This window comes from Boleophthalmus pectinirostris, unplaced genomic scaffold (assembly GCF_026225935.1).
Source record: "Boleophthalmus pectinirostris isolate CB_2022bp ecotype Guang Dong unplaced genomic scaffold, ASM2622593v1 HiC_scaffold_2, whole genome shotgun sequence".
Lineage (NCBI taxonomy): Eukaryota > Metazoa > Chordata > Actinopteri > Gobiiformes > Gobiidae > Boleophthalmus > Boleophthalmus pectinirostris.
The window spans coordinates 25,742,976-25,760,493 of record NW_026571152.1 but is presented as its reverse complement, the minus strand read 5'-3'; the positions used below and the strand labels follow the sequence as shown (position 1 = coordinate 25,760,493).

Genomic DNA, 17,518 nt, shown 5'->3' with positions numbered 1-17,518 from the left:
CCTACAACTGCACAACTCCTCACCCTTTTGTAATAGATAGATGGCCTCTTGTATATAGCTGAGTTATATTTTGTATTACTATATTTCTATATTTTATTTGTACACATACATTTGTATAATTATGCCTTATTTGACACCAGTCTGTTGCTATTTTTATTTAGAATTTATTATAACAATTTATATTGTTGCTCTTTGTTATAATATTGTAATGTGTGAGCTGTGTCTAAATAATTTCCCTTGTGGATCAATAAAGTTTGGTCTATAATTCACTATCCCACATTAAACTAAACATGAGATAAATTTGTCCATTGTAACATATCAAATCTAACCTCAAAAACCATAAGTGAACATCCGTGTGGTGTCAGTCCATTTCCCCCTAACAGAGCTGTAAAACATGCGCTTCCTGCCTGGTCCCGTTCTCCGCTCAGCCCTGAGGGTCCAGGGTCCGCTCCTCACTGTGGCCTGAGCAAAAGAGCTAAAGACATCAGAGGCCACACACACAGGCCAAACCATCACAGGCTTTATGTGGTTATCAGGGCCCACGAGCACTCAGGGCTTTTATGGACCACACCACACTGTGTTTGTGAGAGCAAGGAACAGACACAAGAACACGTGAGCCTGTTTTAAACAAAAACAAAAATACATGTTGATATAAAAGTAAAAAAAAATATAAAACATAACTAAAAAAAGACAAAGACACAGTTGGTTTGTGGTAGTTGCTGACATGAAATAGACATAGTGATAACAAAATATACAGTAAAAATGGTCATTGTTAATTGTCAAACACTATTTTTATTTGTGCTTTTTGCTGCAAAATAAAGTGCACGTTTTGTCACAAAAGAAAAAAAAAGTTGTTTTTTTGTTGTTGTGCTTTGTAAATAAAGCTGAACATCAACATGTGAAGAATGTACTGTAAAATTTTAATTTGATCAATGATAATATATATATATATAATATATATATATATATATATATATATATATAATAAGAATATAGTGTGTATATAACAATATATGTAATCTATATAATGTAGGTCTGTCAAAGGACCTTTGTTACACAGGCCTGGTCAGTGATGCAATTATTTAGTATAGTTCCAAACCTCACTGAAGCATGAATGTCTATTAATGTAATCAGGTTTATGGTGGGAAACAAATGTACAGCACATCAGATAAAATTAGCACAGACTTACCACAGATAAATCTTTATTCAATCCATATAGATGAAAACAACTATTCCAAGACAGACAAAACAATAAGAAAATTCTGATAAAAAAAAAAAAAAATTACAATGTTGTTTTGTAAATAAATCATAAACTATTGGGAGGCTCTGGTCACTCTAATCCCTGAGTTTAACTCTGAGGGTGTTGTTTGCTAAACTTTAACATTGTTTTAGGATCAGGTTAATCCTTAAGGGTCAATATTTGTAGGGTACAATGTTGTGTTTGGTCTGTTAAAACAAACTCCGGTAAAGCTTATTTTTGCAGTTAAATACTTGTAAGAATTAAAACACATCAGTGCACAGACCCATGCACAGAATACATTTGTGTAATTATGCAGTTAATTGTTGGAGTTTATCAATGTTTTTATTTTATTTGTATTTATTTTTTAATGAAAATGTCTTTATATTTATATATAGAGAGAAATATTTTATGGAAATGATAAAGGAAAGAAAGAAAATATTCATTTGAAGAGCAAAACATTCTCTGTGTTAACCTGTGCTATTAAATTATTTTTTAATTATTAGTTGGTATATTATAAGATGTATTCTGAATATTTCCATAAACCTGCACTACAGTTTACACCTTTCCTGTAAGCTTTATAAAAAAATACAGTATTTGAGGACCTGTACACACAGTAGTTTTTGGAGTCCCCGATGTGAAGGTGATGCACAGCTCTTAAAGAGGTTTGAGATACTGAGGGTGATACGCCCCACGAGGCTCAGTGCATCTACCTGCACAAGGCCTGCTCTGATAAGGCCTCCTCATATCTGCCTTCCCTTTAATACACTTTCAGCTCAAATAAATATACTTATACCCAGACTATTGGATTATTTCATGTTATATTTGCCATCCTTCCAGAGAGTTGGGTCCATTTGGCACTAACAGCTTTGGTTTGTGTCCTATCAAAGACAACATACACGAGTATATGAAGTGTGCTGCAGTAAAAGCCATGGGCCCTTTATCCATTAATGGACCAGACCACTGTCCACGCACACACAATACATTTACCATTTCTTCTGTTTATCCATGGTCCAAGTCCAATTACCCCAGTCTTCATCATTCAGATCTCCTAATGTCTCCTGTTCCTCTTGTTAAGGCACCATCCATCCTGGTAATGGCTGTAATCTGCACTGTCCCGGGATGCTGCTGGTCTGCTCCTTCATCCTCTTCTTCCTCTTCCTCCCTCAGGCTGCTGCTCTAGAACATTGCACATGAAAAAAAAAATACAAAAAAAAAAAAAACATGTCAAGAGATGTACTTCAGATCTTTTGTACTAAGAGCGTAAGACTTATTTCTTAAAGGTGCATTTTATAACTTCTAAGATTAAGGGCCGGCTACTTGCTTGTCTCTATGAAGATGTTATTTCCTTGCATGGAATGTTCCACAGTATGGCATTAAACCCATCTGCCTTGCAAGAATTCAATTACAGGTGTTTTATATCTTAAATCTTGAAACCTTGAAAAACATAAATTTTTACTTTGTGCAGGCTTGTTTCTTCATAGATGTGACAGTAACTTGTCGCCACTGTGGACCTGTACACGCAGTAGTAACCATTTATTTCCATACTGTATAACAGGGGTCATTAAACTAAGGCCCGCGGGCCGACTCCGGCCTTCCATGCCCCATTGACGGGGCCTCCAGCCCCTCTGCCCCCACTACTTGAACTGACCTTATGAGGCAATCCTCAAAGTTGCCCTGGCTTTTTTAAAATTACTTTTTGGCAAATAATAACACATCAGTATTTTGTATTTTGTTGTTTTTTTTTTCAATTTAAAAAATATATTTATATGAAGTATTTATATTTAAATTATTATGTATTCACATTTGCTGCTGAATTTTTTGTCACCTGATAAGCTTAAGATCAAACAGTGACTGCAGAGTACTGTAGTGCAGTTAAGGACAGCAAAATGGCTACTGAGAGAACTGAGTTTTCGAAGAACATCGATTATTTTTTATTCAGTGTAAGGACCATGCAGTTTGTCTGATATGTACAACTGTGCTGTGTGGCGGTTTTCAAAGAATATAATCTGCATCGTCAGGGTCATACAATTCTGTTATACAGCTGACACAACCCTGACTCCCCATCACAGTCAGGAGCAATAATGTGGCCCCTAGACAAAAAAGTTTCGTGACCCTTGCTATATGACATTCAAGGTAAAGCAATTACATCTACATGGAGACAAGCAGGTGGCAGAATCTCCATCAGAAAAAAGAAATACTCAGTGCACCTTTAAAGCAAAGTCTCTTGTGATGTCATGTAGCTGTAGTTTTCAAGTTAACAGCTCCTTTTACTTTTAGTTCAGTAGAGATTGACACTTCCAGCAGTGAAATTATCCAAATGATTCTTGTGAAGGTGTATGGAGTTTAAAAACACAGGGGAGCACTTTCTGTATTACATGACATCACAAGGTGGAACAACGTGGAGTGTTTCCTGTTCGAGAAAAGAAGTCAGCCTAAAAATGCAGGGTTTATGTGTTAAATATGTGGGAATGAAAGAAAACACAACTCCAGGTGTGTTTGTGATGAAGAAACAACATTAGAAAAGATCGTAATATGAGCCCTTTAACAATCCTTAGTCAACATTTGCCTTTCCCAACATCTTCTCACAAACAACATTGTCTCTCTTTCCATGTTTTCAGTGTGTATCTGTTGTAAGGTTCCTTCCACGTTTTTGAAAGTAGTCGGCCACATCTGACCAGTCCTATCACTCTGAAAACCAATTTACTCAGATATCAACAGACACAACCTGGGGGACTTTGGAGCATACAATTTAAAATAAACGTACAACATCACTGTGCAAAGTTACTGGTAGATAGTGGCAACAAAAGTGAGTGGTCCCTGTCAACAATACACATTCTTTCTCATGCAATTTTACTTCTCTTTTATTTATTTCTCATCAGGTAACACATCTACCACCACCACCAACTGGACAAAAGCTGCAATTGTCTTCAAAAAACCTTTATCTAGTTAACAGAATTGATTTTCTTCTTTTGCTGTCGATCCTACTCAAAATTTATGATACTACTAATAATAATAATAATACATTTTCATACAACACTTTTCATAAACACTCTACAACAGACGCTGTAGGAAGAATACAATTAAAACAGTACATAAAAACAAGGCAAGACAAATATAGGCATGATAATAAAAGCAGCTAGACATTACCGTCACATCTTTAACATCTGTATAGTATTGATACTCTCACTCAGCGTTTAAATTTTCCATTTTCTTGCATACTTTTCTCAGGCCATTTTTGACCACTAATACAATTTTCTATTTCTTGTAAAACTCCATACCAAACACCTTAGGCGTGTTTTCGTCATTAATCAAATAAAGACCTAAATGACTCTGGTCTTATCTGACTAAAGTGCAGAGCGAGGCGTAAACCAATCCCTACCAACTTGATTATCTGAGGCCATTTTATCTCCATCTCCCCCTTTACAACTCCATGGTGCATTATGTTGTTATGTTAGCACACCCAGAGTAACTTGTTGTCTATTGAACTGCGTAAATGGAACCACAGATCCGAAATGCCTTTTAAATCCTAACTCCTCACTAATGCCCTAATTTACTAATGCAACCTCACCACAAACCCCAATAGTCAGCAGGCCGGTGTGTCTCCAGTTTGTATATGCACGGATAGAGCAGAAGAGCTGGTCATTAGCAGCTCTTTGTGGCATCAGATGTGACTTCATGGTACCGCAGTAGCATTCCTGGAGCGTCCGGTAAGACTCTAAGTCCGGCCACAGAGCAGCTAATGCACTGGCCACAACATCATGACACAAAGCTCCAGGGAGCATTACACACAAGCCAGAGAGGTATTTGTTTTTCAAATGGGATGAAACTGGTAAAGATTAAAAAGCATTTCTGGAAACTGTGGATTGACTTTGGACTGTTTGTCTAGTAACAGACTTTATCAATTGAGACTAAGACCCTAAATATATTGTGTCAAATATATTAGTCATCGGTTTACATTGTTATACATGATTATACATTGTTTCCATGTTTATATTTGTGACAGAGTGGGAGAGTTCATCCCATTTACATTCATTCAGTTTATTTCTCATTTCTCTATATTGAACTAAACAGTCTGTCCTACAACCCTGTTTTTTATTGTTGTTAAATTATCAATCAATGCATTGTTACTTTATTTGTACATTTATTTCAGTTATACATTCAAAAACATACTTGTATCTCCACATGGTCCAAACAAAGAGGGAGCATTAAAGCCTCTGGGGGAGGTTGAGGGCCGGACCATGTCGAGGGGAGAACTGGTTTACGTTCCATTAGTTTCATTGTGTATTTGGTTAGTGTTTATAGTCAGTTTGAAACACTCTTGAAGGAACTTAGGCCCGTGTAACCAGCTAGCTTTAGACATGGCAGGTAGACAGGTACTTACACAACTGTGACCTGCAAGGAAATTGTATACTTACATGAGGAAGGTCCTTTCTTTCTTCCTGCTAGGAATTATAAAGCAGGTTGGTTTAGTCAATGAAAGAAGAGTGGGTGCACATGGTTGTTGCATTGTATTTAAGTTACTTATTTTCTGTTTACCTGAGTTAACTGTTTTTTTTATGTTAACAATGGAAATCTGTCTTTAATAAATTTGTTTAAACCACTTTTTTGTCTTAAGTCTGCCTTCTACTATCATCACATCGGAGCAACTTCCTCTCAATACTAGTCTATAAAATACAAATAATTTCCTTTGGCTTAACATTATACATTTGGGAAGAATTTATTGGGCTATTTAAAAGTAATTAAAAGTTTGTAGGCCTGTTGATATGATATTATAAACATGTGTTCTGGACTCAAAGAAAATAGCCACAGGGTTAGAACCATGTAAAGACACCACTGGAACCATTCTTACACACTTCATTAGTGTGACCCTCAATTCACCTTCTGAACAAACAAAATGCAAAAAATTGTGAAATATCATCTGACCTGATTTTTGAGGCCTAACTGTTGAATTTGCCCACAAGTGGACAGAACCTGTTACAATGCAGGCTGTGTGTACACTGTAGATATGGGTATAGAATAGTGAAACCTGATGAAGCATCTGGACTGGCTGCTCGGTCCATCTGCTGCTCTGACCTGCCCTCATACACACGCCCACACACTCACACACACACACACACACACACACACACACACACACACACACACACACACACACACACACACACACACACACACACACACACACACACACATGCACACACACACACATGCACACACACGCACGCAAGCACAGGAACACACACATCCCAGGACACTCTATACAGACCTAAATCTCCAGACTGGGCCTATACACAACAGATTGACCGATCAATACAGAGATTCTTGCAGAGATTTCAAACTGTGCTTAAGCAACAGTGAAACAATAACGCTTTTATTGCAGTGTTTTGTTTTTGGTTTGTTTTGTTTTTATTATTGTCACAGTTGAAGCCTAATTGAATTGGATGAGAAATATACTAGTAGTTTCTGAAATACAAATTTATTATAGGATGTTTTATTGTAATTTATAGTGTAATCAAAGCAAAAACATACTGTAAAACTCAAGTACTCGAGTTTATAAGTTTCATAACCTTGCCATAGAAAATGTATAAAATAAAAACTTTTTCTCAAGTAAATGTTCCTTCTAATTTTATTTTATTTTTTTAAATTGATGACTCAATAATGTCTCCCCTTAAATAAGAACAAAACCATAATTAACCATATAACGCAATACTGTGCATGTAAATATTCCAGTGAATATGTATCTGCTGAGGGTCACATGTACGAGTCCAAGGTCTGGATAGCCATGACCTCAGCGTGACCCCAGAGTGACCACAGAGTGACTCCAGTGTGACCCCAGCAGCTGTTAACATCGCAGGGCTGCTCTGACAGGCTCTGGGCGAACAGTGCTGAGCTTTCACATGGGAACCATCAGCCCTTGACCTTCATCATCTGTCAGTGCAATTTGCCTCAGATCTTTTTTCACTCATAAGACCTCCACTCACATTCACAGCAGGGGCAGCAGGGTGGCACAAAAACAATCACTGGAGTTGAATAATATAGACATGTCTTTAATTTGCTTTGTTCATTTTGGTTAACACTGATTGAAACTTTATGTAACCTGTATATTTAATTTTACATGAGAGTTTACAGTACACTAATTTTAACTGTGTACATAAGTCTTGTGTAGCTCCAATCTTGATGACACTTTCAAATATCAAAATCAAACACAGTGTTTTAAAAATGTGTATAATATTGATAGCAAAGGAAAATTTTATTCTGTCAACTGGACAAAACACAATAATGAATACATTACGGCACTCATCCAACCATGAATGATATATACATATACTTAGAAAAACACTGACAATTATTGCTTAAATTTAATCTAAATTAAATAGTTTCTTTTATCTGGGTAATAACTTCCTCCCTCCGCCCAAAGCATACATATGCAGAAAAAGTGAGCTAAAAAAAAAAAGAAAGAAATAAGTTTTCCTGCCTTGATAACGTGTGATTATGAATATAAGCCATTGTAAAATACACTTCATCTATAATATCCCTTCATTATTCCAAGTCTAATGCCAGTTCCAGTCCACAGCGGTGCCAGTGCATATTGTCGATAAACAGAGCACGGAGACCACTCAGCCCAGGAGCAGACGGACCTGACCCAGCCTCTGTGTGTTCTGTCAATAGTGCGAACTGGAGGGGCTGTGTCTCCCTGTGTGCTTGGCCAGATGTGCTCTCTGAACCTCTCCATTGATTATTATAGGTTAAAGTGGGTCTTATGGTCTCTTTGACTCTGCTTTGGCTCAGCATCTCAGACAACTGGCACCGGCAGTCATCACAGACATTTTAGCCCGTTTTTCTGCTTGTTTTTGTTCTCCTAATAATACTGCTTAATGTGTGGTATGTTGATGAATGATTTTATAGAAATTTAATAAGGTATCATGTGGGGTGGAGAATATGAACAGTCCAAAATAGAGACTGTAATGAATAGATAATGAAATTAAGGCAAACTTATGCAGATAATGAGATTCAGATGAGTAAACGTATAACCTATATGCTTTATATTAACCTAATATGAATCAGTTATATTCCAATTCATCTATATGAATAATTAAAAATGGATAATGATTTGTAGCGTATATTGCTTCCCTTAACTGGACTCTGGGTGACCCCTAGTGGAGTAAGAAGGAAGTAGGAACATTACAGCACCGGGTCTCTGCTCTGAATACATGAGTTTTCTGAGAATGATATCTCCCAAGTGTGATCGCGCCAATGTTGTTCCTCCTCTCTCCTAGTGTAAAAACACCAATTATAACTAAATCAACTATAGGCTTAATATAGGCCTGGTCCGTCCAACAACATGGACTAACACTTGGGACTCGACTTGGACTTGACGGTTAATAAAATGACACTTGACTTGGACTTGAGGCCTGCGACTTGAGAAGACTTGAGAAGCACTTTTAAATCTGAATTCTTTCTATTCTGACCTTAATGATTCACTTTAAGATCTTGTCAGAACATTTATAAAGGAAAAAAATCGAATTTCTACTTACATACTATAAATACTCATATATAAATATACTGTGACTTTATAAGCACAATTTATCTTAAGTCATATAAATAGCAAAATTTGAAGTTATAATTTGGTTTAAAGACTTGAAATGACCTTAAGCTCAAAGCAGATGACTTGGACTTGACTTGGATTTGCCATACATAACATACATACATACATGCAAAACATACATACATACATGCATAACATACATACATATATACGTACATACATACATACATACATACATACATGCATACCAGGATGTGTGAGCTAATCAAAGGGAATCGCGCTTTTTGAGAAGTTGTTGTATATTTTAATTAACCCTGTAATGCCTGACCCCAGAAATAATGGACAGAAAATTCAGATTTTTTTAATCTGGAAGGTTTATGGGGCCTTTTCACAAAAAAAAAAAAAAATTACAAAAAATGATTTGCATATTGGTTTTTCCATTTGTATCGTAAATGATACATCGGGCATTACATGTATCTGGCAATACAGAAAAAACATAATCTTCTTTGGGTCTCTTTCTTCTTTACTCTTTTATTATGAACAGTGGTAAGCATGAAAACAGCAGCTAAGGCTTTAAAGAATATTGGCCTCTTATTTTTTCATACTGATTCCTTTTTCAGTAACTTTTTCTTGTATTATATAATATTGAATATATAATATAATATAACAAGAATATTGGCCTCTTATTTTTTTAAACTGCTACTGCTAAACTCACACCTTTCTTCAATACCTTCAACTGCACTCTCAACAAATGGAACATCTAGAGCAGACATGTCAAACTCAGGCCCAGGGGCCAAATTTGGCCCACGATATAATTACATTTGGCCCGAGAGATCATATCAAATATGTAGCTGGCCTGCTGGCTACAAATAGGCTATAGAGACATTATTTATGTAAAATGTTGTTATTATTTTATATTATACTTGTTCTGGATTCAATTTTAGGCAAAACTATTATTAAACATTTAATTTAATAAGAAAAGGTTTATCTTTACAGATCTCGAAAGAAGAGAAAACATGCAGATGCTGTTGAAAATTTGTCCAAAAAATATTTAGTTTGGCCCAGAACTTAGTCCCAGTTTTTAATTTTGGCCTCTGTGAATTTGAGTTTGACACCCCTGATCTGGAGGGTCAAATTCTGCCTTTCTCCACTTGTACTCCTTCATTTTCACTTTTTTCTTTGCAGATTTATGTGTTCTTTATGGCCTGTGTTACTGTTAGACCTCCTTCTTCTGTGCTAATCTGGTCATCACTGTTATCAAAGTCAGCCTCTGTATGTGTCTTTCCCTTCATTTCTCTTTTCACTTTGCTTCTACCACACTGTTTTGTTGCCTGTGACATAGTAAGATCTTCGTCTTCAAGCCCATTATCAAGGGTTTTATCGTCCTCATTGCTACTACCAGTACTAGAGTTCTCTTCATCATAATCTGTATTAGGGGTCCAATTTTTATCCAACACTTCATCATCTGCAAACATCAACTCCTCTATATCGCTTGAATTGCCATCAGTGACCCACAGAACATCGTCACTGTACCGTTTAGCCATCTAAAGTAAGAAATATAGATTTATCAATTTTCGAATGCAATTATTTGTTGTAAATATAACATTTCAATCTGCAATTTGTGTAATTGATTGATAAAAATATTTTTAAGATACACAATCATCAATATAATGCATATTGCACCAAGAAAAGCAAGATAAGGACAACTGAAGAATTTACTACCAAATTCCACTTTTTACCTGTAGTATCAAATTTGAACACACATTTTATACACAATTTTACTACATACTAAAATGCAAAAAAATATGTAATCATAACTTGCTTCAACAGATTAAGTGTTCATGTTGAAATATTACTAAAAATTTCAAAGAAAATGTCACTGGAAAATTGTAAAAATCACAATTTTCTTTACCTTGATCCAGTGATTTGGGAACTGTCTAAAGGTAGCCATCTTGGATTGTCCCATGTACTGTTTTAATTGTTGTAGTGATAAAGGTATCCACCAGGGGGTTAAAGACAAGTGCCAGATTGGATACAATAGGCTTTTGAGTGAAGTTTTTACCATATGGTGATGCAATAGGTCTCAGAAATGCTTGTATCAAATTTGACGCATTTGGCATTATAGGGTTAAGCATGAATACCGGACTAACGGTGATTAAAACGTGTGTAGGATAAGATGTTGTTTTGCTCTTCGCCCCGCCCACATTGAGACGTACCACTTCAGTCTCCAAGCAAACTTTGTCATATCTCATTTGACACACTGACACCACTACGACCAAACGACAGCTCAAGGTAAGTCTCGTAAATTGAATAGACCGATATGTATTGGTGAATTGTCTTGTACACTGAGTTCTTCAGGCTTCCCTTATAGCTAATAGTTTAAGGAGAGCACAGAAGAGGGCTACAACCAAAGAAAGAAAAAAGGAACACTGGCCATCTATGGCCACAACACGCTTAAACTATCGTGGGTTTACACTTTTTTTTTAGCATGTTATACTATGAGCACGGTTTTTAGATCACACTACTCTAAAATGTGTATTATTTTGCTTTTAATAGAAGTCATCTGCGTCTGAGTCAGACAGAGGTTTACTGGAAGGCCGCACCTTTTATTGTAGACTGGTAGACAAGGCTTTCACAACATTTACTAAAGTTACCTAGATTGAGCAACATTTGGAGTGACACTGGCTTGGGATATAGTTATACTTAGAGAGAAAAAGAAGAAATTACTTCAACACAGTAGCTCACACGTCATATTATATTATAATAACAAAGAGAAAAAATATAAATGGTAATTATAAATTCAAAATAAGTAGCAAAGATATCAAGAGACTGGTGCCAAATAAGACATAATTATATAACCGTATATGTACAATTAAAAATTAAATACAAAAATTTTAATAAAAATATCTCAGCTGTTTAAAAGAGGTCACAAGCAAAACCATTTCAAAAATTATATTGATGATTGACAAGACATAGGGTTATCTGTTACATAAAGGTGAGTAGTTGGTGTACGGTTGTACAGCGTATGGTATGAATGTAGTCCTGTCTTACCTTTTAAGCAGAGCTGTAGGAGCCTGTTGGAGAATGAGAGAGAATAGAATAAGAGATAGTAGAATAGGCTGTTTTGTTTGTTTGTTTGTTCGTTGTTTTTTTATATGGAGACAGTTTTTAATTTCAAAACGTTTTGTAGTGTTGGATTTGAAGTGGCCCAACATGGAAGAGGACGTAGAGGCAACAGACGATTCCAGCCCCCCAAAGAGGTAAGTTGTATGTCTGTGCGCTGAGCTGTTTAAATGGGGAAAAAACAATAGATGCTGAGTTGATATTAGTTTAGTTAGTGTAGGAATCTGCTTGAAATAATCAGAATGAACCTGCTGGTTAGACTTAGACTTTGAAGACTTTCTTTGTCTGTCATTTCTTAGAGCTCAGTTCTGCCCAGCTTTGCATATTGTTAGCAGTTTTTATTATGTAAAATTAACTTTTACCATTTTAGTGTCCCCTCATCATAAACATACTCTCAGTTGTATTTTCAATTTTGTATCTGTGCATGTTTGAGTAGTCTTGTATTATCTTAAATTTGAGGTGTGAGACCTCCAAATGTCTAAATGTAATTTACAAACGTTTTCATGCAGTGAGATAAAGACGGGCCCCGAGTCCAGCTGTGCATCCTGTAGCGATGAATCCATGAATCTCCCAATGACTTTTAAAAACATTCCGGCCAAATCGTTGGAAAAACAGTGGTGAGTGTTGTTGTGATATGATAAGATATGATAATTAATGGTTCTTGTAAGGAAGGATCAACAAGGATGACCTGGCTCATTATAAATACTTGACATGCAGATAATGTCCAAATGAAGTAAAACATGTATATGTAAACAATGCTAGAAGCTTTGACCTCAAGTATGTAAATATCTAGTTTAATCTGCCCTGCACCTGCTGCTAAGACTGTCACAATAACATTTTTTTAAGTGTGATATATTACTGACGAAAATACAGATGGTAAACGATAATATTGAAATTACTTTATGCCATTGACACAAAACCCACACAAAAGCAGATTTAAACCACAATAAAAACCTAACAGTAGAACAAAACACTTCAGTACTTGCATCTGCAATGAGTCATAATAATTCAACTGTTTACAGCTCAACCACAAATGTCTCAGTAGTGCAAAGAATGTAAATGTAAACACAGTACATTTTTATCCCAAAAAATATTGTTCCAGCTTTCGCATATTGAATGATAAGTCGATATAGTAATTATCATGACAGGCCTAATGGCTGCGTGCTGAGTAAAGCCTTTTAAACAGATTTTGAAAGATGAGTTTGTTGTACAGTGAGCTGTAATTACGCACACAGTTTGAGGCTGATGTTTATTGCTCAGCACTGGAAATCCCGTGCAGTTGGAAAATATTAGTTGTTTTTAGAATGTTCCATCTTTGTTTGTCTAGTTGTACTTCTTTTCAACAGTGAACCTGACTGCTTGTCTTTGAAGAGTAATGAATCCATGAATGCACGAATGACATTTAAAAAGGAGGACAATAAATCTGAGCCATTTGTTGTCATCAAAGAGTCAAACCTGTGTGATGATGTGGACTCTGTTTTTACAGTGAGCACATAGTCATTCATTACACAGCACTATACGATTGTTCAACTTCATTTCACCTGTAAATGTTTCCTGTGGCAGGCACTAGAGAACAGCATTATGGATTTGGTTAAAACTGAGTTGAAGAAGATTAAAAATATTGCCACATGTGACTCCCCAGAATATTTTGGAAATATAAAAGAGGAAGATGAGAACAGCAAAGCATTTTTAAAAATAGCACTTAATCTTTTAAGACAACTAAAACAAGAAAAGCTGGCTGACCATTTACAAAAAGGTAAATATTTCTGAACTAACAATGATAATCTGGTGATGACTGTTTGTTAATAATGTTTGTAATACATCTGTAATAATGATAATGTATTTGTAATAATAGTTTATGCAGAGACACCTGCAGAAATCTGTCAGCGCAAACTAAAGTCAAAGCTGCAACAAAGATTTGAGTGTGTCTTTGAGGGCATCGCTAGAGCTGGAAACCGAACACTTCTGAACCAGATCTACACAGAGCTGTACATCACTGAGGGAGAGGTCACTGAGGTCAACGAGCAGCATGAGATCAGACAAATTGAAGCTGGACTCAGGAAATCAAATCTACAAGAGAAAACTATCACATGTGAAGACATTTTCAAAGGATTGGTTGACAGAAATGAACCTGTCAGAACTGTGCTGACCAAAGGAGTGGCTGGCATTGGGAAAACAGTGCTCACACAGAAGTTCAGTCTGGACTGGGCTGAAGGCAAAGCCAACCAGGAGATAGAGTTTATATTTCCATTTACATTCAGAGAACTCAACATAGTCAAAGACAAGGAGTTCAGCTTGGTGGAACTGATCCATCATTTCTTTGATGAAACTAAAGAAGCAGATGTTCTGAGCAGTTTAGAGGACTTCCAAGTCGTGTTCATCTTTGATGGTCTGGACGAGTGTCGTCTTCCTCTGGACTTCAGTAAGAACAGGAGTGTGTCTGAAGCAACACAGCCCACAATACTTGACGTCCTGTTGACAAACCTCATCAAAGGGGATCTACTCCCTTCTGCCTGTGTCTGGATCACCACACGACCTGCAGCGGCCAATCAGATTCCTGCTGAATACATCGACATGGTAACAGAGATCAGAGGCTTCAGTGACCCTCAGAAGGAGCAGTACTTTAAGAAGAGGTTCAAAGATAAGAAGAAAGCCTTTCAGATTATCTCCCACATAAAGAAGTCCCGCACCCTTCACATCATGTGCCACATCCCGATCTTCTGCTGGATCGCAGCCACAGTCCTGGAGTATATGCTGAGGACCAGTGAGGGCCAAGAGCTGCCCAGGACTCTGACTGACATGTACATACACTTTCTGGTGGTCCAGGTCAAAGTCAAGAAGGACAAGTATCATGAGACCAGCGACTTCCACTGGAACCAGGAGACCATCCAGATGATCCAGGCTTTGGGAAAACTGGCCTTTGAGCAGCTGCTGAAGGGAAACCTGATTTTCTACGAGTCTGACCTGAATGAGTGTGGCATTGACATGAAGGCAGCCTCCACCTACTCGGGGGTCTTCACCCAGATCTTCAAAGAGGAGAGAGGCCTGTACCAGGAGAAAGTCTTCTGCTTCATTCATTTAAGCATTCAGGAGTTTCTGGCTGCTCTTCATGTCCATGTGACCTTCACTAAGACTGGACTCAACCTGCTGTCATCAGAGCGTAGTACAGAGGCTGAGCTGTACCAGTCTGCTGTGGACACAGCCTTACAGAGTGCAAATGGACACTTTGACCTATTCCTCCGCTTCCTCATGGGCCTGTCTTTGTCCAGCAATCAGAGTCTACTACAGGGTCTGATTTCTCCTAAAGGCAGCAGCACAGAGACAAGTCAGAAAACAGCAGAGTACATCAAGCAGCTGATAAATGAGAGTGTCTCTGTGGAAAGAAGCATCAACCTGTTCCACTGTCTGAATGAACTGAAGGAGCACTCTCTGCTGCAGCAGATTCAGGCCTATGTGAGCTCAGGGGCGCTGGGCTCTCTGACCCTGACCCCAGTGCAGTGGTGTGCTCTGGTTTTCATCTTACTATCCTCTGAACAAGATCTGGAGTTGTTTGAGCTGCACAAGTACTCTGCTTCACAGGAAGCTCTGTTCAGACTGCTACCTGTTATCAAAATGTCCCGCAAAGCTGTGTGAGTAACTATTTTAACTGGTTTACTTTAATGTCACTATTGATTTTCATGAAGCCGTTGTTGTTTTCTGTTGCAGCCTGAGCATCTGTAACTTAACAGAGAAAAGTTGTCAAGCTTTGGCCACCATTCTTAGCTCCCAGTCATCCAATCTCAGAGAGCTGGACCTAAGCAACAATGACCTCAAGGATGAGGGAGCCACTCTTCTGTCTGTGGGACTGGCCAGTCCACACTGCAGACTGGAGACTCTCAGGTCAGGAACCAATTTAATTGATCTGTTTCTATTAAGTGGACGTTCATGATTATTGTATCATATATGTTAAAGCACTATAGATTGTTTGATTGTTTTTTTTCCCAGGTTATCTGGGTGTCTTTTGACAGATGAAGGAGGTTGTTCACTCGGCTCAGCTTTGATTCTGAACCCTTCTCATCTGAGAACATTGGATTTGAGCTACAACAATATAGGAGAGGCAGGATTGAAAACAGTGGCTGCTGCTTTAGAGGATCCACAGTGGAGTCTAAGCACTGTTAGGTATGAATCAGTGCCAAATAAATTGAGAATGTAAAACATCTTTAACATTAACACATGTCCATGTTTTAGGGTGAATCCACCCGGAGCCCAATTCTTAACACCTGGTCTTAAAAAATGTAAGTATTTGCTGGCCCTTATTAAAGAGACGTATTTTATTTTAAAAGGTTAGTCAAATAAATTTTATTTTTTAGACACTTTTGATGTGTCGTATGATGAAAACACAGCCCACCGCAATCTCCGAATCTCAGAAGACAAAAAGACCGTGACTCGTGTTCAAGATAAGCAGCCATTTCCAAATCACCCCGACCGGTTTGTCAGCTGGCCCCAGGTGTTGTGCTGTACTAGTCTGACAGGGCGCGCTTACTGGGAAGTGGAGTGGAGGGGCAAAGTAGATGTAGCAGTGACTTATAGTGGCATTAAGAAGAGGGGGGACAGTGGAGATGGTTTGTTTGGAGAGAACAGTCTGTCTTGGACCCTGAGATGCACTGATGGACAATACTCAGTTTGTCATAACCAACAAAGACACTTCCTGTCTCAAGTTTCCTCAGGCTCTGGAAGGATAGGTATATTTGTGGATTATCCTGCTGGCTCACTCTCCTTTTACAATATTCTAACAGACAAACTAGTTCACATTTACACCTTCAGAACTACTTTCACTGATTCGCTGTTTCCTGGTTTTGCCTTCTGTCACGATGACTCCTTTGTCAGCTTGTTGTCTGAGGCATAAAGATTTTCAGAGGATCAGATTTTGAGTTTACAACAGGGGTGTCTGTAACAACAAACAATAACGTAAAAACAAAGATGTGAGACAGAGCTCCACCAAAACCAAAATGAAGGTGTGGGAGCACAGTTTAGTTTCTGCAAACGCTTCTTCTGAATGCCTGACTATATTGCTTGTTGTAGTCTTAAATTGAAGTAGCCCAAGAGATGGAAGACGAGGCTTGTGATAGTATTGTCCAGCAGTGCAATTTCTCAAATTTGATACATCTTGCACAGTGTATTTTAGGAACACCATATTACTGTGTTTTGTGTTGTGTGCTTTTAAACATTAAGTTATAAATTGCCACTTTATTCAAAAATAACAAGTAAAAAGGAAGCACTGAAGATAGAACGTTTATTTGTTCCACAATGGGGAAATTTATTGATTTATTATAATTTTTTTTTTGTAATGGTAATGGCAAACAATATATGCTTAAAACACTCTACGCCTATCTGTTTAAAATGGTTTGCATTGGTACTGTACTGTTGCACTTAGAGTACCAGAATTGGTACTGTATTTTTATTGTATTTACAAACATCTTTTCAATATTTTCTTCTATTGTTTTCTGTTATCATTATATATCTGTAATTATCTTGAATAATAAATTATATGAAATATGTCATCTATTTCAGTTAAACAATTTCTTATTTTTTGTCTTCATTAGTTATTTTCTAGTGTTTCATACCTACTT

At 37.3% G+C, this 17,518-nt stretch overlaps 1 protein-coding gene across 3 annotated transcripts; it reads left to right on the top strand.

The window, feature by feature from the left end:
* The first annotated feature begins 10,943 nt into the window (after positions 1 to 10,943).
* On the top strand, positions 10,944 to 17,453 carry LOC110169375 (protein NLRC3-like). 3 transcript variants are annotated; one of them, XM_055155150.1, is made up of 10 exons: positions 10,944 to 11,078; positions 11,977 to 12,046; positions 12,419 to 12,526; positions 13,256 to 13,394; positions 13,473 to 13,665; positions 13,765 to 15,538; positions 15,615 to 15,788; positions 15,894 to 16,067; positions 16,137 to 16,183; positions 16,259 to 17,453. In XM_055155150.1, exons 2-10 carry the CDS (start codon positions 12,000 to 12,002, stop codon positions 16,792 to 16,794), a joined length of 3,192 nt encoding a protein of 1,063 aa, XP_055011125.1. In that variant the 5' UTR covers positions 10,944 to 11,078; positions 11,977 to 11,999; the 3' UTR covers positions 16,795 to 17,453. The 3 variants fall into 3 exon arrangements, with proteins under 3 accessions (XP_055011125.1, XP_055011127.1, XP_055011126.1); XM_055155152.1 differs by lacking the exons at positions 16,137 to 16,183; positions 16,259 to 17,453 and having other exon boundaries at positions 15,917 to 16,043; XM_055155151.1 differs by lacking the exons at positions 10,944 to 11,078; positions 11,977 to 12,046 and having other exon boundaries at positions 13,237 to 13,394.
* Positions 17,454 to 17,518: the final 65 nt, after the last annotated feature.

Excerpts from the sequence above, each read along its gene's own strand:
- LOC110169375 (XM_055155150.1), top strand. The coding sequence starts at position 12,000 with ATGGAAGAGGACGTAGAGGCAACAGACGATTCCAGCCCCCCAAAGAG. Across the intron at positions 13,666-13,764 it reads GGCTGACCATTTACAAAAAG|TTTATGCAGAGACACCTGCA; the intron begins GTAAATATTTCT and ends TTGTAATAATAG. Across the intron at positions 15,539-15,614 it reads AAAATGTCCCGCAAAGCTGT|CCTGAGCATCTGTAACTTAA; the intron begins GTGAGTAACTAT and ends TTTCTGTTGCAG.